Source organism: Nothoprocta perdicaria, unplaced genomic scaffold (genome assembly GCF_003342845.1).
Source record: "Nothoprocta perdicaria isolate Ctin4 unplaced genomic scaffold, notPer1 scaffold_240, whole genome shotgun sequence".
Taxonomy (NCBI): domain Eukaryota; kingdom Metazoa; phylum Chordata; class Aves; order Tinamiformes; family Tinamidae; genus Nothoprocta; species Nothoprocta perdicaria.
In genome coordinates this window covers 913,926-934,658 of record NW_020455467.1, presented here as the reverse complement: position 1 = coordinate 934,658, position 20,733 = coordinate 913,926, and the positions used below count along the sequence as shown (strand labels likewise).

General features: G+C 41.8%; 1 protein-coding gene across 4 annotated transcripts in view; it reads left to right on the top strand.

The window, feature by feature from the left end:
- The first annotated feature begins 300 nt into the window (after nt 1-300).
- Nucleotides 301-20,733, top strand: part of MON2 (MON2 homolog, regulator of endosome-to-Golgi trafficking) — a 59,495-nt gene continuing 39,062 nt past the window's right edge. For all 4 annotated transcript variants that reach the window (XM_026039789.1, XM_026039787.1, XM_026039788.1 and 1 more), the window contains exons 1-7: nt 301-460; nt 12,785-12,848; nt 16,455-16,582; nt 17,041-17,172; nt 18,883-19,012; nt 19,537-19,634; nt 20,289-20,414. In XM_026039789.1, the coding sequence (XP_025895574.1) occupies nt 350-460; nt 12,785-12,848; nt 16,455-16,582; nt 17,041-17,172; nt 18,883-19,012; nt 19,537-19,634; nt 20,289-20,414 (789 nt within the window). In that variant the 5' untranslated portion in view covers nt 301-349. The remainder of the gene's footprint in view (nt 461-12,784; nt 12,849-16,454; nt 16,583-17,040; nt 17,173-18,882; nt 19,013-19,536; nt 19,635-20,288; nt 20,415-20,733) is intronic.

The window sequence follows — 20,733 nt, the reverse complement described above, 5'->3', positions numbered from 1 at the left end:
CGTAATGGCGGCGGTGCCGGCGCCTCCCGTGATGGCGGCGGCCCCGGTACCCGCTGCCTAAGGCGCCGCTTGCCGCGAACCTGCTCGGCGGGCCCCGCTCCGGAGCCTCCCGGCGCCGCCGCCGCTCTCCCCGCCCCGGCGCCCGGCATTGTGGGAGCGGAGGCGGCGGCGGGGCGGAGCGGGCGGCGGGGCCGCCGTGACGGGTTCCGGTGCTGGAGCGCAGACGTGTCGGGCCGCGTCGCCGGGGCGAGAGGCGCCGTCGCCGCCCCCTGCGTCCCGTCCCGTCCGTCCCGTCCTGCGCCGCCGGAGCAGCCCCCGCCGCGGCCGGGCCGGCGGCGCCGCCGCCGCCATGTCCGGCACGAGCAGCCCCGAGGCCGTGAAGAAGCTGCTGGAAAACATGCAGGGCGACCTGCGCGGCCTGAGCCTGGAGTGCCGCAAGAAATTCCCGCCCGTGAAGGAGGTGAGCGGCCCGCGGCGGGCAGCGCGCCCGGGGCCGCGGCTCGGCCGGCCGTGGGCGCCCGGTCCCCGCGGCGGCCCCTCCACGCCCCGGGCCCGCCGGCGTGAGCCGGGCATCGTTTACTCCGCGGACACTGGGTTTAACTTGTTCTCTGGCGGCAGTCTGTGAGCTGCCGCTTCTTACAATGTGCTTTCCACACGAGTGGGGAAGGAAAAACCGCGGTGAGGTTGCCGAGCGGGAAAGGCAGCCGAGAAGATGCGGAGCAGGCACCGCCGGCCTGGGAGGAAGGAGCTGCGCGAGTGACGTGACCGTGATAGTGTGTGTGACATTAAATGTGCTCTCACCGCCTAAAACAGCGCAAAACGGGTGCGCTGAGGCTAGTGACTGTGCTGGCTTGAAAGGCACAGAGTGATAAATGTTAGCAGAGCATGGTACGTGTTGTGACAGGTTACAGAAGAGCCCCCCGTGTGGCCGAGGAGCTGTGTGTGGTCACGTTTGACCAGGAAAAGGTTGTGGACATTTGGAAATGGCCCATGTGTGTTTTAGAGGAAGGCTCAGATTCCGTTTCCACGTTTTCCAGTGTGTTAATGCCTGACTTGGTAAGTTATTAAGCTGCTGAACTACTTTTCCTCCTGTAGATCTTCAAGATCTACAAGGGAGATAGGCAGTGTAATTCTTCTGAAGTTGTTGTTTTTAATAAAGCACCATTATATCTGCCACGCAGGAGGTTAAAATAGCCCCTGCACACAGTGTTTACTACTTGTGTGTTTTCCATGCTCAGTATGCTCTTGTGTGAGACTTTTTGCGTTCCCTTTTGCGCCTTGACTGCAGTTTATAGAGCTTGGTTTGCTCCAAAACCTGCCTTGGATCTTGTTCTCCATAGTTGTGGGATGCTGGGATGGGGCGCTGGGTTGGGGAGCTCTCACGGAGCAGAGGTGGCCGGTGCTCCCAGGGCCGTGGGACTTTCTCTGCAGTCAGTTGTGGGTCCGTAAAGGAGCCTGATGGGAGACACTCCTGAGATAGGATCTGCTGTCGAGTTGTAAGGAAGTAAGTGAGGCTGTGAGGCTGTTTCCTGCTCCTGGGAGCCTTTTTTTTTTTTCTCTCCCCTCTCCTCCCTCTCATTTTAAAGGAAACTGGTATCCTGCTTTTCTGTCTGTCACATATCCGCTGATGAATTAGTACTTGACTCATACACCTTGGTTCCAATCATGATTGGCTTTGGCCAGTGCTCAGAGGAGCTGGGTGGTCTTCTCACTGACCTGGAACAGCGCCAGTTTTTTGAACTGCTTTTAACATAGGCTTCTTTACGCTGATTCCTAATACTTATAATCTCACCCTATACTTGCAATATAACTGGACTGCTCTGCTTACCACCTCATGCCATGTAGCTTATGTACTTATCTTGCAGCTTTGTGTGCCTCCATCTCACTTCCTAAAGATGTCACAGCGTGATAAAGCTGTTGAAAAATAGGCAGTCTAAAACTAATAGTTATGAGCTCTATTCTAGATGTTAGAAAGATTTGACAGGCACTGTGCGTGAGCTGCTTCCCATAGTCCTTTCAGTTTCTGAGAAAACTTTGCTCACAGCTATTTGGTATCGTCAGCTCTTTCTAAAATTATGTCTACTCTGTTCTTCCTTTTTTATATATATATTAACAATGTTAGTGAAAATTCTGCAAAATGAATTTAGTTGGTAGTTTGCTGCTGCTGAAGGGAGTAGTGCACTTCTCGGTTCTGCTGGCTGCCCAATGAGAACACAGTCTTTTTGGATCAGTGCTGTTAGTCAGAAAGTGGCATGATCAGAAAACTAATGCCCCTTTTAATTAATAGGGTTTTAGTTTTCACCTTCTAAATACGTTTGTAATTCACATGTTATATACAAACACATAGACATGCATGTATGTATATATAAAATAAATGCACGTGTTGTAAGTAGCACCATATTTATCATATCTATAACGACAGAAAACTTGTATATGTAGATTTATTATATCTACAAAGATAGAAAGCAAAATAGTACCAAATAACTTTCTAAACAGTCAGGTAGGTGACATGGGGAGTTTTTTATGAATTGAGGGGTCAACAGAAAAAGAATCTTTTGAAATCTGAGAGGTTTAGACCTTCTCAGCCAGGTGTCCAAATTAATATCTTAAAACCTTGATGGGAGTGAAACCTGAACTCTTCAGTGTTCTTAGCACTTTTGTATAGTTTCAATTACTCTTGAGTCTATAAAATTTTCTTACGCATATGTCTGTAGAGATCATGGAGATCTTAAGACCAATCACTTCTAAAAGTGGATTTTTGAAGTTTCTCCTAATGCTCTGGTGATCTGTTAGAAAGCCTTGAAACTGCTGCCTCCCAGTATTAAACTTGCTAAACTTGTTAAATGTTAAACTTGTGTTAGGTGCCACAAGGAAGTGGCAAACCCTGACATTTCCTTCCCCTTACAAGCAGGAGGAATTTCTCCCTAAGAAATATCAGAACGTGTTTCTGCACCCAGAGCAGAGCAGCCCAGACGCGTCTGTGCTGCCTGTGTGCAGGTTTTGCACGTGAGCAGAGCCTTTTCTTTTGCCTGTGTCACTTAGAGTTGTGCAAAAAGGAGGAGCGAGTTTGTGCATTTGACGTTATGCTGCTGGCAGTGTTTTGGGAGTAGCCGTGTGAAAAAAGCCGCCTTGCTTTTTTCTTAAGATTGTGGAGAATACTGACTGCCCTTAGACTTCAGACCAACATTGTTGTCAGGGTTTTCCTGTCTGTTTCTGTATGACTAGGACAGAGATCCTATATTGTATTTAAGATTGTGTACAGAAATACTCCGAACACAAAAAATATACGCTGTGACCGACAAGCGCTGTGGTGACAGCGTGTCTGTGAAGTGCCCAAACTGTTTGTGTTGGCAGATGTGCAACTAATGACACTGCTGGAAAACGTCCTCCTGTTTGCACAGTGCGAGCAGCCAGCAAGAGTTGTGCCCGTCTTTTATCGAGTTATCTGGTGCTTCCCCTGGAACACGGCATAACTTGATCCTAATTCTCTGACTTTAATATGTTGGGGCTCAGTCTTTGATCATTGTTAATATACAGTAGTGCTTAACTTCTGACTCTGGGTTGACCTGCACAGTGCGTGAACCCGAGCTCTGTGCAGCCTTTTCACTTGCTGCAGGTGGAATATCCTGTGCTGGGGGATCCAAGGCAGGCAGTGCTGCTTTAAACAATCATATAGAGTAACTGTTGTGCCATCATCCTCTACAATTGAGCAGAAGTGCTTCAGGTCTTTTTTTAAAAACCAAAAAATCTTTAATTAAAAAAGAAAAAAAAAAAGTTAGAAATGGAACTGGTGTATGACTTCATCATAATATTGAAAATTTAGTGTGTTGAATCAATTACCTACTGTTCCTGATTCTGTTTGAAAATATGGTTCTCTAAATAGCATATGATTTGGTTAGATGATTTGGTTGGGTAAGGAACTTCACAAATACAGTTGTAAATATTTATATTTAACAAGTAATTGAAATGAAGAGGCGGGAGGAAGCATACAAAAGCCTTATTCTCAGCTTGAATGTCAGAACTTTTTCATCTGGTAACTCCATGTTTTCTGTATAGGTGCAGCCATCTGAGTTTTCTAAGTAGGCTTGTAGCTTCTAGGTTGAAACAAGACTCTTCTCTAGTTTTTTTTTTTTTTTTTTTTTTTTTAACAGTTCAATCCAAGGGAGCTTACAAAGTGCTGAAATGTTTTCCAGTGTAATCCCGGCCGAGCTCTGTTCCCAGTTCGGGAATGTTTGTGCGGGGAGCAGAGGGGCGAGGAAGAGCCCAGGTGCCTGCTCGCCGTGCGGGGCCAGCGCTGCAATGGGGCCGTGCCTGCCACGCAGCAGCCCTTCTGCTGATTTGGCGTCCCTAGGAAGTTTGCTGCTGGAGTAACTTGGGTCAGTGGATGTGGAATGAAATAATGTTCTGCTTCTCCAGGCTTTGCATGGACACTTGGTGAAAGCATCACTTCTTTAGCTCACTGAAAGTTCTCTGTAGAGAAAGACAGATATTTTTCATGTCCTTTCCATTCTGTTTTTTTCCCGACCTTCAAAAAGGACCAGAGTTGCTTTTGTTAAACTAGAGAGTTGCATATGCAGGTTATTTTCCTGCTTTTATTAGAACATGCAAGCAAGGCAAGTGGCTTTAAGTTCTTTGAGTAAAGCTTAAAGAGTCCAGACGTGAACAGCTTCTGGATAAGTAAGAAATTGTTTTGGGAATTACTTTCTTCTACTGTTAGTTATATAGCCCTTTTTTAGGGACTCTCTGTTGTGTTCTGTGAACACAGCTTCACTCATGCATTTCTTTCTCTGAAGCCCACCTCTTTCTGTGTGGAGATGTATGTGGCAGTTGCATCCACTTATGTCAGTCATTCTGGAATGATTTGCTGATACTGAAAAGATTTAGGGCTAACACTGAAAAATAGTTTGAAAGCTTCTGTTACCGTTTCTGATACCATCGGGTAGCACAGTGAAATCAAATGTAAGGGTATATTGCAGTATTTAAATGTGTTACAGAAGCTAATTAGGTTTATAGTTTCCAAGTGGTCTCCAGATATTCATATGGATAAATCTTGACTTTGTGATTCCCGATGCAACTGTAATGAATAGTAAAAAAATAAGTGGTGTGTTCATGTTAGCTCTTTGTTTTGCTGTAGCAATAGTATTTCAGAGAGACTGGTGACTGTAATCCAGTAGGCAAAGTGGAGAGGGATTAAGAAAGAAAACCATGTTCACAAATGCCTTGTAATTTGTCCCTTTGAGTCACTTGATATTGCTAGTTTTTAGTATTAGTGGGTTCGAGAGAGCTCTGTTCATGCTAATATCTCAATGAAACAAATGGATCATGCATAGGACAAGCCTTCATACATAATTTGTTGTATGAGTAACCGAGTTTTAGTGGTTTTTTTTTTTGATTTTTTTTATTTCTCCACTAAAAGTGTGTTAAGTAATGTTGAAGTGATAGGGAACCTAACCTGCAGTGAGCTTTCCAAGCTGGTTAATTTTGAGATCTGCATAGCATTAATTCAGAAAGATGCAAGTGCTGTAGAAAGGCATTTATTATTTGCATTAATGAGTCAACACTTTGCTATTTTTTTTGAAAATTCTTCCGAGATGGAGCAACTGTGATCTGTAAAATGCATATTTTTGTAATTAGGCAGCTTCCACTCAAGCACGTGTCTTGCACATGTGGTTGGAAATTGTCCTGTGGAGTTCCCTGGTCACCAGCCAGTAGCTGAGCTGGTAACATGAAACAGGTGAGTCCTGGTATTTCCTACAGTCCCTTTTTTGTTTGCTCACCCTTGCCAGTTACCAAGTCTACGAGTTTCATGTTTGAAGTTAATTAATGTAGCTCTGTGTCTGTTTTTTTGGGATTTGTTTTGATTTTGTTTTGTTCAAAATAATTTATGTTCAATAATTTTTTTAAAAAATAAAGTCTTTTTTGAAAATACACTATTACGTTTCTGGGAGACCACAATCTTCTATTCAAATGTCGCCTGAGTTTCAAATTTTATTAAAATCTTAAATTTCATGTGACCTTTTTTTCACCCTTCTGTCTTTTAGTCTTTGATAACAAATGCCCTGTGTTTAAGAATGGCTGACATTATACGTGTAGGCCAAACGTCTCCCACATATAGTATCTTAAAACATGAATACATCATTCTTACTATCCTAAAGTATATAATCCAATATTTTTAGAACTCTTATGAGAGACTGAGGTACAGAAAACTATCTGTAAACTTTTAAAGGTAGAATTTGTTGCAAGATGAAAATGCATGTTGTTGGTCCCTTCATTGATCATGTGTGCTCTGTTCAGTATGGAAATGCACTCAATACAGTCAGTGGAGCTGGGCAGCTTTCAGAGGACTTTGCAGTAGATGCCAAGGGAATGGATTCAGTCTGCTGTCCACACATAGGTGGTTTTGCTTGTAGAGATGCCCTAATGTATGTTGCTTAATTTGCAGCAGGCCTTCCAGGAAGGAATGGGTCTGCGACACGTCCCGTACCGTTTCCTGCCGTACGCATGTAGATGCCTCATATAGAGGCCCAGTCTTGGACAAGTGTGTTGCGTCCCTGCTGGTTGGTCAGTTGAATTAGCTTAAGGAGGGGGCAGTCAGTAGGGACTAAATTTCCATTTTTATCAAAGTTTGAGTACTTACATTCCTGTGTCTTAGTCCCAGAGTGAATTCCTCTCCGCTCCTATGGCTCTCTGAAGTTTATGCAGGAAACCTGTGTTTTGGAAAGTAGGTTTTGGAGGCCCAGGTTGGACCTGGTGTCTAAACTGTGATTGTGGCTTCTCTTTAGCAGGTGCCAGGCAAACTGCTATCACTGTCACGGGTTTGCAGTCTCTGACTGGGTGGCTCTGAAAACAGTGTCTGTGGCAGTGAATGTCTCCAGAGCTTTCTGGTCCCATCTGTTCTGATCAACAAGCTGAATACAAAATCAGCCTAAACTTCAAGTGCAAATTGTGTAGAGTTATGATTGCTTTGCTAAAAACGTGTAAAGAAAACCCAAATGCTCTGTTTCAGTGACTTTTATAATCAATTGTGTTGTACTTGATGGATTTTTCAAAAATACATTAATACTTTGCATGGACTTTATTAAATAACCATATGTCCTAGTGCACACACACATATAAGTGTATATATAAAATATATAAGATATTGTGTACATCCTGACTGTATGTTACAATGCAAGAGAGAGGCTTGACTAAGAAATTTTTTTTAAGTGATTGTTTCCTCAGCATCACTTGGTGAACACCGTTCTTTCCATTTCCATCAGTGCAGCTCAGGAGTCTGTTGATTTATAAGTGATGGGTTTCCAGCCGAGGGGCAATGTTTTGAGTGTCAAATGAAAAATCTTGATCGGAAATGTTTGCATTCCGCTATCTTTACCTACACAGTCACCTCAGGTGCCACAACAGCTCGGAAGCAATTTAGATAACGCCGGCACCTCTTCTAGCATTATTGGCGATTAACCTTCGGGGTCTTGGGTTGGTTGCTGATACTGCAGGCTGAAAACTTCAGGAGATTAGTAGACTAGAAGAGTAATTGCTGCTGTCGAGAGAAATAGCACTTTTAACATCAGGGCAACTAATATTGTTGCTCTGAAGCTGGAAATGAACAAGGTTCTCCAGAAAAAAAAAACAAATATGAGATACCATAAATCTTGAGTTGGTGGAGAAATGGTGTGATAGAATCAATTAGCTTGTCTATTTTTTTTTCATAGTATTGGAGTACCAGGAATTGATACTAATGCTGACCTTGAGTAGAGTTTAGCAGGGATTAGTTTGATATCTTCAAATATAGTCATTGTTGTTGGGATATACATAATTTATTTCTTCCATTGAGCACTATTAGGTGTAGAATAAACCAGGGCAATTTTGCATCTCTCTCAGGTAGAGTGTGAACTGTTAAAGAAACTGTCCTTGGCGTGAATGGAAACTCACCGTTTCCTTGTATTTACACGCTGAATTGAGATAAAAGGAACAAAAAAGGCTTTTTTTTTTTTTTTTTTTTTTTAAATGAAATAAGGCTTGTGCCGGGGACGCCTAAACGGGATGTGCTGCTCCGGCAGCAGATTCGCTCGCTAGTCAGAAGGGAAAACCCTTGTTCCTCTTGCTGTGCCACGGACTTGACTGGACTCATGGGTCACGTTCTGCAAAGCTCCGCTCTGGCTGGTCACCCCCGGCCCGGGCCGATGTGTGAGTTAAAGCATCCCAAGTGCAGGACTCCGCGTCTGCCCTGTTGGATGTGCTGGGTTCCTGTCAGCCTGGGTGGGTTCCCATGAGCAGCAGCCCGGCCCTCCCACACATCGAATCCCACCTGGATTTCTAGCTGCAGGCTCTGTCTCGTTAGCCGTGTCGCCAGGTTGGTAAGTGCTGTTTGCCCAGTGACAGGGTGCCAGCCTCACTTCCCTGTGCTTGTCCCTGTGCATCCTTACAGCCTGGCAGTCTACCTGTTTTTTCACCCACTTTGCTTGTCTAACCAGTTTGACTATGGAGGCTGGAGACTCTGACTATGGTGGCTGGAGACTGTGTCCAAGGCCTCTCTGTAGTCAGTGTATAGAGCATGCCCTGCTCTTGCCTTAGCCATACAGCCAGTCACCTCATCGTAAAAGGCAGCCCACAGAGCTTTGGCTTTTCACTGGTCTCTGCCCTGGGCGTCTCCTCTCTGGATCCATGGACTTGCCTAGTTAGCTGGAGGATTTAGCTTATGTATTCCATAACTGTGTTTTCCTTTGCCAGTGTGATGCTATGTTCCCAGAGAGTCAGAGCGCTCGTTGCCTTTTCTGAGCCCGGATATGAGCAAGCTCTAATCCAAAAGCAGGAAATCATCTAATATAATAAATCACTGTCAGTACCCAGTACCATGAGATCAGAACCAGCATTCAGCATGCCCAGTGTGGGGAGAATGAGCGAATAGATCTGTAAAAAAGGAGGGCATGTGGGTAGTGATTGTGCTCCTCATGAGGAAGAGAAAAATACAGCTCTTTTTCACACAAGTTTATTATACTTGAGTGCTTGCATGGGACTGGTTTAGTGTGGATTTTTCTTTTCCTGGTGTGGCCTTTCCCAAGTAACAGCACACCAGAGCAGCCCTGGAACTGCGCTTTCGACTTCTCTGCCTAAACTAACGGATGTAGGTTTAGAATGGTTGGCAAGGCAGATAATGATGAATAGAAAAAAAAATAAGATCAAGTCTTAGTAAAAGCTTTACAGGTGATGGAATATAAGTAACAGTACAGATTATTATTGCTAAAGGTCCTGGATGCATTTCTTCTTTAGAGGAGAGAAATCCAAAGTTTACTCAGTAAGACCCACAAGCCTTTCAGCAATTTTAATCCCTCTCGAGGCTGCAGTTTGCTCTGGACTCTTAGTTGAGACACAAATGGTCTTTTAAAACATTAGTGTCTAAGCTTGTGATTTTATTACTCTTTGGTAACAACGCTGTTCTGTTTAGGAGATCCTACACAAGAATATTTTAAAAATTAGATCACTCTGGAGCAGAAATTTAAGCTGAGGCCTGCTGTTCTGTTGAATATCTCCGGGTACTGTTTTTGTTCTTGTGTCTTTGTGCTGACTTCTGGTCCTTTGGAGCGGTACCCGTCCCTGTCCCTTCAAGGATCAGCAAGTTCAGCACCTTTTTAAAACTGCCAGTCTGGTGAAGACAAGGGATGTTCCTTTCCCCTCCTGAGAAGGGTCACGTGTAAATGGAACTTTCTAAGTAAGATGTTTGTGTTGTCCTTCCCTTTGAAAAGCTAGTAACTGTGGTGTTATTTTCCATGCAAAACGGGTAGCCCTTTCGCATTTATCCCCGAGTACGAGCAAGCCCGAGGGAGGAGCCGCGGAGCAGCCGCCTGTGGGATTGTGCTGTGCTGGCGGCTCGTGTCGCGCTCGCACCGGTGGCACCTTGCGCGCCCGTCTGCGCCGCCACGTTGCGCTGGGGGGCCCTCGTGTCTCTGCCCTGAGTAACTGCGCAGTTCCACGTCCAAGTACCGTGGGCCATTGCTGCTTCGGGCCGTTCTTTTCTCGAGCTGCAGAGTAACATCAGCATCGCCAGAGCTCGCTGCGGCGCCGTCTCTTGAGACAGGTCACAGCCTGCAGTTGAGGTTGGGAGCTTTCCCGGTGCTTCCCCAAAAGACAGGGGTCAGGTGCGGTTGTGGCAGAGCTGCTGGTGGTTGTGGGAGATCCCTGCAGCGTCCTGCATGGTGACTGATGGAACTGTGTATCCTGTGTGTCCTCGTACCCCCAGCTGGTGCTTCCACCCTGCACAAGCGGGAACGGCTGCAAGACGGGAAGAGGTTTCGGGGACAGGAAGACCCAAGTTCCTTTCTAGCTGGACTAGGAAGTCAGTGAGAAGCAGAAGAGTTTTGGATCAGAGAAACTATTAAAAGTTGGATTAAAAAACAGGGGATCGAGATGTGGGAATTCAAATTTGTGGAGACAGCATGTGTTTGTACTGTAGCTTTAGGCAGAAGGGAGCTGGGAAGGTTTTCACGGTCGGACTGAATGCTGTAAGAGGAACTTGGGCTCTAGGAGGTGGACTGAAAAGAAAGCTGTGTTTAATATCCACTCTTTCTGTAAGCTTTGCAGTGTGCCTTGTATCTCTTGATTTTTGTAAAGCAAATGAGGAATTTATTTACTTTTGTTTCTGTTGAGTGATTTCCAATAAGCAAATAGCTGGGAAGTTTCATGGAAATGGAAAGATAAGGCAAGTGCTTGAACCCAGGGGGCCACGCTGAGGTTTCGTGCAAGGAGTTTGACTCTTTCATTACCACTACCCTGAAGACCAATTTGGATTTGAGCCATCACTGGGAATCAGTATCTGTTCCCCTCAGAGATCCCTGCTCCCCAGGGACGAAGCTGCAGTTCCTGCAGCCCCAGTGGAGCAAGCGAGTAGGGGCCTGTGCCCATGGCATCTAATTTCAGTGAAGCACACGGGTATTAGAGCAACAGAATGAAAAATCCGACCGAAGGTTCCAGGTGTGCTGGAGCTCTGTAATTGCCCAGGAATTGTGCCTGTCTGCTTCGTTAAGGGGTAAAGAGCTCCGACTGACTCATTAGACTCTTCCTATTTATTACCGTGCTAATGAAATGCTGGTAATGCTATTTTAAATTTTTTTTATGTACAGTCTCCTAGTGGGTTTCTCCTGGAGTAGGATTCCTGTATCACCTATCACCTTTCCTATTGCAGCGATGGCTTCGGGAGCACTGTAGTAATTCTCAAGTTCATGTAACTTGTAAATTAAATGCCTGTGTAAACTTGTAAACTTAAACTCAAGCTACTGAATGTGCTTTTATTTTGATGACAGTAGGAGAGCTGGATGTTTGGTTCCCGGTTCCCCCCCCCCCAGTTATATTTTCAACTAAAGTCACTTTTTGTAAAAGTTCATGTGTAAATTTTTTTATGTATATAGCTGAGTGTTTTTTATAGGTTGTTTGAAATGAAAAATAAATTCTATTGCTTGTGTTTTGATATAGAATTCTGAACAGAAGCTACAGCAAAAATTGGATAACTGTAGAATGAGCTCTTATAACGGGAAAAAACCTATTCAGTCCCCTGCATGGGCAGGCAGGCTTAGGGTTTCTTTGCAGTCTGAGGTTTGCACCTCTGTCAAGAAGGAAACAAATGGCTGGTAGGTTTAGTCTGAGCATATTTGAACTCAGACTGTAACAAATCCTTCATATTAATTAATGAGATTAATTTGTTTTGACAAGACCCTTCCCACTCCTCCCTGCCAGTTAGGTTGCAATTTATAACTGGAGCAGAACAGGGATTGACTTAAAACTTAAAGACTAAAACACTTTAATGTAATTAAAATAAATGAGGGCTGCATGCAGCACTCCTCATTTTAATTATGCAGGAGATACATTTGCCTGTCAATTTGTGTTGGTTTGAGCACAATGTGGGTCAGTTCAGGCACCATGTGTCTGTATTACACATTTCTGTAAGCAGAAACACTGTGTTCAGCAAAATTTACATAATTTCCCCAAATTTCATCAGTAAATGTAAGTTACATGTGTAATTTACAGAGTACAGAGTAGATGTTATTTCCAGTGTAATGATGTCTCGACTTTGCTTTATCTCTCTCTGTGTTGGCAGCTGAAAAGCATGTTGAAAATTGAAGTTTTCTATTTCCATTTTAGCTATTTTGTTTTAATGTGTGTATACGAAGTCTCAATTGCAATGTTTGATTTTAAATTTATGCTCAATCCATGTTCCTGGGAAATGTTATTAGAATAGTGCCCTGCTGGAAGGGACGTGTTGCTATATGGTGGACGCTCCTTTGCTTTCATATATCTGCTGCCACAGAGTATCTGCTTCTGCAACCTGCTTCATGTAGGGCCAGCTTACTGCTTTAAATAGGAAGGTAAAATCAGGGGAAAAGTGAAAAGCCTTAGTGCAAAAAATATGCAGAAATGTGAAATGGAATCAGGGGTGATAGTGGCCTCTGAAATTTAGTAAAATAATATTTTCCAGTAGCCTCCCCCTGTGTGAGAGGCAGCGGGGGCTGCTCCTGGTAGCCCCAGTGGTTCTTATGGGGCTGGGGCAGGAACTGCTGTGCTGGCTAGGGTGGCAGAATGGGAATTTGCAAATGGAAATGAGGGTAGAAAATCCAGGAGAAAATGGGCTCTATTCTGATACCTGTTTTTTTAGTAGAGGCCTTTGTGCTAGAAATGAAAATTTTTGCTCCACAGTTAGGCATTTTTACTTACAAAGGTGTATTTATTTCCTTTCAGATAATGGTATATGAAATAGCATTTAAACTGTTTAAGCTGATTGTTCTCTTTCTTTCTTTTATAGGCTGCTGAATCGGGAATAATAAAAGTGAAAACCATAGCTGCACGAAATACGGATATCTTGGCAGGTAATTGTTGCAATATCAGTGCAGCGGGAAAAGGAAATTTGGGTTTCAGATCAAAACTTCAAAAAAAAGTGTTTCGGATTTGTGCAGACTCTTTAGCGTGCATCATGTCAATGATACTTTACTTTTTGGCACTTAGCAGAAAATTGAGTAATTCAGAGAAATCCTTCATGCTCTCTCTGTTTCATCTTTGTGCTGTGTGATGCTGAGGAAGGTCCCCATTTTCAGTGGTGGCTCTTCACAAGTTGTCATCTACACAGAAAAATAAAATGAAATTCTTAGGCTTCGAATTGGCACCGTGTTGTTCTCCGGGCACGTTCACGAGGGCTGTGGCCACACGCTCTGTGCAGATCTGTGCAGCCAGGGCCTCGTCTGGGCGTTCACCACGAGAGCTTAGCCTGGGGAGACCTGGGCCTGGCAGGCAAAAACCCAGCTCGGCCTGAGCCAGGGTCCTTCCATTTAGGCTGTGCCGTGGCCTTGAGGGACAGGAGATCTTTTGTGAGTTGCAGCTTTTTAACCACTTAATACAGCGCCTTAACTTGCTTCAGCTTTATTAAGTGGCCTGTAGAGTGGAGGCTTCTTGCCAGTTGCTGTTTCAGCTGTTGGCCAAATTTGAAGGTCTCTGCATTAACACAGGAGTGTCTGCACTGGCTGTGCTCCTCACGATGCTCAATTCCTGAAAGGGTCCAAATGAAACTTAGTGAAATGTCAATCCGTTCCATGTTTGTTTGTACATTAAATGCTCTTAAGGAGGCACTTTTGAGAATTATGTCAAATATCAGCCCCCTCCCCCTCAGTATTTCACCTTAATGCCTCTTTTTTTATTTGTTTATTTTCTTTGTTTTTACTGCTGTCATGAATGCTGACATAAGTGGGAAAACTATGCCAGGTAATGTCAGCTCTGCATCAAAATACACAAACGTACTAGACAAATCTCTAGTAAACCACTAGGGAACCTAGCAGCATTCTTTGGAATATTCCTGTTTAAAGACTTTTTTTTTTTTTTTTTTTTTTTTTCCCCTCATCATTTCAAAGTGAGAAGATATATACTGTGCAGTATATATGCCGTAGTAACAATACAGCTGGAAAAGGCTACTCTCATCGTGCGAACTAGTGAAGTAAATAAGTTTGCTAGATGATTTAGAGCAGCTAATAGACTTTCTAAAAAAAAAAACCCAAAATGTATGTTGATCAAAATATAATTTTTATTTTCTTCTTTATATTTTGATGAAAACAGAAATGAATTTGGATTTCAGAGAAATGGAAGAAAACAACTCTATGACGTTCTTTTAAATAATCTGAACTTTTTTTTCCTCTTTTTTAAGCATTGCACTACATAAGACTATAATTACTTGGAAAATAGATTCAGTCTTAAAATAAAGTTGCTTCTGTTTGCTTGTAATATCTGGTGAGTTGTGTTTAATTTGCTGGAACTCTTTAAGGTCGTTGATATGACTTCTTTCTTTCTCTTGCAAAAGTTACCTTGAGCTGTTTCAAAATTCTCACTTTTGGCAATCTCTGTGCTTTTAAATTTATTTGTGAAGATTTTGATACTTCTAAAAGAAGTTAGCTTGAAATTCAGATCACAGGAGATGTATTTCCACATGGCTCTAAGGTGTGCATTTTTTAAGTAGTTCTTTTATAAAAGATGCTCTTTTAAAACAAATACGATTATTGTTTTTGATGGAATAAAATATTAAGTCTTCCTCTTTTTTTAGAAAAAAAAGCTTTGTGATGTGGTTCATTAAGATTTACTTTTAGGATATATAATTTTGGTATAGCAAGTGAAAGCAGAGTTTGATATAAGTAAAATTCTGTGTGTGCTCTGAGTGAAGCTAATATGATAGTAGTAGAGATTACCAAACATGTAAGCTATTCAGATTAATAATGAAAATGCTTGTACAGATTCTGTTGTGAGATCGCTTTTAATTATTACAGGTAAGGTACTGTTAAAAGTTTAAATTTTTATCCTGTAATTGAAATATGCTTAAAATCTATGTGTTAAATGGGATCTTACTTCCACTTTTAGATTCATTAGCCAATTTTTATTTTATTCTTTTAATGAGAAAATCAAGGAATTCTTCATTAAGAATGATAATGGTTAATACAGTTTATAAAGGAGGTTTATTTGCCTGGTAGTTTAAAAAGAAAAATAAAGTGGGAGAGGCAGGGGAGTTAAAAAGGGACCTGTAGCTGAGAGTTAAATGGGTGGTGACTTGTGTTCAGTCTCGTTAGTGTCGACATTTTTACTTTTGGGTTAGGAATTTGGTGCTTGTTCGGCTTCTGTTAACTTAACTGCTGCCCTGTGCTGTCCTGAGGAGGCTCACGTAGCTATAGCCTCTGCTAATATAGGAACAGAATAGGCTCTGTGCTAGTAACTATTCCCCTATGTTTTAAGAACTATTACCCTATAAAAATTGGCACCCATAACCTACTTCAGCCTGTCCTTTTCCGAGGAAGTTGTTCATGGTGTGCTAGTGCTTCAATTTCAAATGTCATTAAAATATTTGTAACGCTTAATTTCGTGTTTGTTTTATTGTATTTCTTCAAATCAGTTGTTGTGGTTCTTAGTAATAACCCTGCTTGAGAGCTAAGCTTAGGCAAGGTGTTCAGCAGACAAAGTTGATGCTTGTAGTTTTATGTGAGGATGTTTTGTTTGTCTCTGGTAAGAGCTGTGCTCTAGAAGCGTGCGTAAAACACTTTTATGAACCTGTTTTCTGTTATTACACATAGACTAAAAATATATGGAAAGATATTTAGGATAAGAACACACTGAGTTTTCAACCTTGAAGAAACTTCAGGGAACAAACAGCTAAAATCTTACAGCTTTACATGAATCGACAATCCAGAAAGCCCTCAGTTGCTTTGAATCGTGCTTTGCTTTGATCTTGTAGAAACATTTGCTGCTTTTTTCGTTCTGTGATGTTTAGCTCAGATATCTCAGATTGCTTTTATGGTGGAAAACTTTAAATTGTCACTGTGGTTCGTTGTACTAATTGTGAATGTTTCCCTTTTTTTAAAAAAGGAATAGAACTCTATGAAACTTGTCACTTCTCATGAAAGGCTTCCATTTTAATAAGCAGACATTTTTCAAAAAAAAAAAAAAATAAATAAAAATTGCAGCCTGAGGTATGTGCCTGGGATTCAGAGGGCAGCTCCTTTCTCCTCGTGTGGTTTGGTGGTGGCATTTAGCTTGGCTCGTGTGCCATGTGCCCTGATGGGGCTCTTCATGCTGCACGTTGTGTCACTTCTGCCCTCAAGCTGAGGTAGAGCAGGAGGAAAGGCTGCCTGTCTAAGACTGGGCTTAGTCTCCAAGGCTAGCAAGAGTTTTAAGACGTCACTCAGTGAAAACAGGTCTAGGGAAAGGAAAGTGTGTGTAAGGGAGAAGGTGTTTTGGATTAGAGATTTATCTGAGTCAGTTACTGAGGTGAACTCTGGCAATCTGATGCCTTTTTTCAGTCGGTTTTTCTTTCTGGTACAAAAATAACTCCCAAATTTCCAAGACGGGAGGTTGCTTTTTTATTATATTTCATGGATATGACTAACACATTTTGCTTTGTGCTCTTCAAAGTATTGGAAATTGACTGCTTCCATCTCTCTTTTTGAAAGCTTTGAAAGAAAACAGCTCAGAGGTAGTTCAGCCTTTTCTGATGGGTTGTGGAACGAAGGAACCAAAGATCACTCAGCTGTGCCTGGCAGCAATACAGAGGCTCATGTCCCATGAAGTTGTCTCGGAGGTAAGATAAAGGTTCTCGGAGGTCTGTGTTTCCCACACTCAAAGACACGTTTCCTGGAATACTTTATTCCTAAATGTCATGTGATCTGTTGTGATACTGCATAGAGAGTATATTAAGAAGCTAAGTAATAATATTAAAATGTGTCTTCATTTGTGCTTATATAATATAACATTACAGTGTTTTCTATCTTGAATGCATTTTGAAGATAAAAGGCTTTTTGCTGGGCTTCTCTGTAAACTACATGTTAAGAAATTTCTGAACTTTTTAAAAAATTGTTTAAAGTTGGAGAATGAACTCTTAAAAATATTTAGAGAAGCTTGTGACAGTGAAGTTAATTTTATGTTCAACATATTCTATCGTATAGAAAAACATTCAAATTCAGGTGCATTTTTTACATGTGTACACATGACAGGAGTATTTAAAATCGTAATTGTACGTACAAAATGATTTCTTTGTAGGCTGCAGCAGGGAACATTATTAATATGCTTTGGCAACTGATGGAGAACGGCCTTGAAGAACTTAAGTTGCTTCAGACAGTTCTTGTACTTCTAACAACCAATACAGTTGTGCACGATGAGGCACTGTCCAAGGTAAGAATTAGTCAGTGCCAACTCTAGTACTTATAATATCTAATGAGCATTTTAAATTAAAGTGCTGGGCAACTGCTTATCCTTCTGATATGCTAAATGAGTTTTATGTCTGATCTCAAACTGAAGAAATCAGAGCATGCCACGCAGTGTAACCTTGCACTAGGCAAGCAAGCGATTGGGGGAGCGGCAGCCCACCCTGCAGTGGTTCTGCAACACTTAGTAGTGTTACCCGACCTCAGCATCATCTATTTAACTCCCTTATTTGCTGTTGTGTTTTGTAGGTTTTTCCTTCATTCTCTAATAAATGGATGATAGGCAAGGGATTCCTAGTTTCCAGAACTTTTTTTTTTTTGGTTCAGTTGTCAGCTTTATTTCCATTTCCCTTTCCTTTAGAAAGTTGAGAGGAAGCCTTAAATTCTGTATAAACTGTTTAGCCTTGTATCGTATTTTCTATAAGAGTTTTTTGGAAGAGCAGAACCATAACATTTGATGAAGAGAATGTTAATACTTCAGCAGATGGGATTATTAGCCCTTAGCAAAGTAACACGTGTTCTATAAGGACTTGCAGCATTGCAATTTTGTCAAGTTTGAGTCCAGGCTCTGGAAAGAGGCAGCCTGTTGAAGCCTCCTCTTTCTTTCCTGCATATCCCCTATCTTTCCAAAGCCATACACTTGCCCTCTCTTTCCTCATTTGCTTTCCTTTCCTACCTCCAGGTACTTTTTCTGCCCCTGTTATTCTTCAGTTCTTGGTATCTACATGTTATTTTACTATTTTTTAACACTTCTTTCAGATACCCCTTTTAGCATTCCCCACTTTTTCATCCCTTTTAGGTCATGAAGGTTTGTCCTTTTGAACATCACACACACAAGCATGTCACAGGTAATGGAGAGAGGTCTCTGTCTGCCAGCACTTGGCTCCTGTCCTGTAGGACAAGTTAGCCTGTCCTACATGGAAACATGCTCATATGCTGGGATTACTAGAAGACCTAATTGCTGGACGAGTCCCTTTGAGCACATTACAAGCTAGATTTTTTTTTCTTTTTTTTTTTAAATTGTCAATTTTGGCAACATGCTCATATGCTGGGATTACTAGAAGACCTAATTGCTGGACAAGTCCCTTTGAGCACATTACAGGCTAGATTTTTTTTTCTTTTTTTTTTTTAAATTGTCAATTTTGGCCAGGTTTTGACAGGAAGAAGAAAAGGAAAAGACATCTCTGTCAGAGCAATGCTGTAAAATTATTGGAGTCTCTTAGTAGACCACACATAAATCTTAATATGGATTAATGATGGATTGTTTGGTTTCTACCTGAGATTAAGTAGACATTTATTTTAAGAAGTATCTGAAAGATTTGCCCAATCTAGTGGGAAACGGTATTTGTGCCATCTCAGTGACATCTGAAAATAGGCATTTTAGAGAGGAGTAGTTGCAGCAGAATTGCGAAAGGACTGAGATGTGAAACAGGAGAGAGGGCCTGAGAGGCTGTGTGTGTTCCCTGGCCTTTCTGCTATTTCCAGTTTGCTTTGAAGGGGGGGATTACTACTTCTTTCTTTCTTTCTTTTTCTTGTGGGAAAATCCACAAAACTGCTCTAGTTCTTCAAACTAAATGATTAAATACGTTTTTTCAGATAACCTTTTTTTTTCCAAACTACCTTGATCCCTCGCTGAAAGATAGATATATAGATGTAAGATTAAATTCTTTTCTTTCAGGCAATTGTACTTTGTTTTCGATTGCACTTCACAAAAGATAATATCACCAATAACACAGCAGCAGCCACAGTCCGGCAGGTAGTTACTGTTGTATTTGAGAGAGTGGTTGCTGAAGATGAACGATACAAAGGTGGGTATGTTGCTTATTCTCCTTTCTTGTGGTAACCTGTTCTTTGAACCCACATCAAATGTTTATCTTTTTCAGACGACAGTAAAAAAAAAAAGAGGAATATAAATGTTAAAAGAGAACAGACTTATTTTTTATTGTCTTTTATACAAGTACTTGTATAAAATGAGGTGAAATCTTCAGCTATTGCATAGGTCCAGATCTCTACTTATCTCTGTTGGCCTATCTCTCTCTATATATACCAGATAGATGTGGGAACTGTTCTTAAGGGTGAGAATCCCAAAGGAATTTGGGGCAAAAGAGTAATTTAGATGATTTAGTGTGAAGTAGCTCTTAGTGATAGTTCTGAAAAGAACATTTATTTCAAATAAGAGCTTGGTGTTCAGTCTAACCTTTATTTCTATACCAATGATAAAGAAGAATTGCTTGGCCACCCTTCTAGTGTCTTGTTTGTAAGAACACTTAACGTGTGCCTGATTTTGAGCAGTTCTTTCGGGTTCACAAAACTGCTTTCTGCTTTTCCGCAGACACAGTGGAGCAGCCAGCTGCACTTCAAGGCAACAGCAACCGCAGATCGGTCAGCACGCTCAAGCCCTGTGCTAAAGATGCCTACATGCTTTTTCAGGTAATGGCAGAGCACGTGCTTGCATGTTTGCAGCTGTGGTTGGATGCTTTTCTACCACTGTAAGGAATTTGAAAAATGTTCTGTCAACATATTGCTAAGGCCCTAAACCAGAGCCTTGTGCTTCCTTTTGTATAGGATTGGGATAGGCAATGGAATGTTACAGCCCAGAGGAATGATTGGAAAATGAAGACAAGGTGGCTTAGTAGCGATATGCAAAATAAATGGAATAAATGGTAGCTAATAACTAAGCAAGCTTGTCTGTGTTAACTTCAAGGTTCATTTTTGCTTTAGCCAGACCCGGCAGCATACAGTAGTATTTCTAATGCCTTGCCAAAAACAAGAAAAATGTAGGATGTACAGTGGAAAATAATGGTTGTATTCATTATAATCAAATTGACTTTTTTTGAGATATTTTTGAGAGCAGGAATGATTACTACGAGGATACAACCAAAGTTTAACCTTTATAATAAAAGGTTTTTTGCTTGCTACTTTACGTGAAAAGTGTATTTGAAAAAATGAAATTTCAGATGGCTAATTATGTATCGCCAGGGAGGCAGTGAATTTAGATTTAGCTTGTAGCCTCAGAAAACGTGAGATTTAACCCCAGTAAAGGACTGTGAAGAGGCTGTAACAGCTCATGTTTTTCTTTGCAAGGATCTTTGCCAGTTGGTTAATGCTGATGCTCCCTACTGGCTCGTGGGTATGACAGAAATGACCCGGACGTTTGGACTTGAGCTTCTGGAGTCCGTCCTCAATGACTTCCCACGAGTGTTTTTACAGGTAAGTAATTATTGGAAAGAAAATTGGCATTTTTCCTGGTGTTGTAATAAAATTAATTTAATTTAGTGGGGATGTGTCAGTATATGACTCAAGAGAAGCTGTAGCCTTTGCATGTTTTCTTTTCCTCATAGAAATAAACTGTGAACTCTAGCCCCTTTTTTCTGTCCTTTTTTCTGTCCACTGCATTTATTCACCTCAGTATGTGCACTTTACAGAGCTGTGGTACTTTATAAGTAGGGTCTGTTTCACTTTGTCACTCTTATCTCCTCCAAAGACTTATTGCCTTATCTTCTTGCATGATTTATGGCTCTGCTGATGA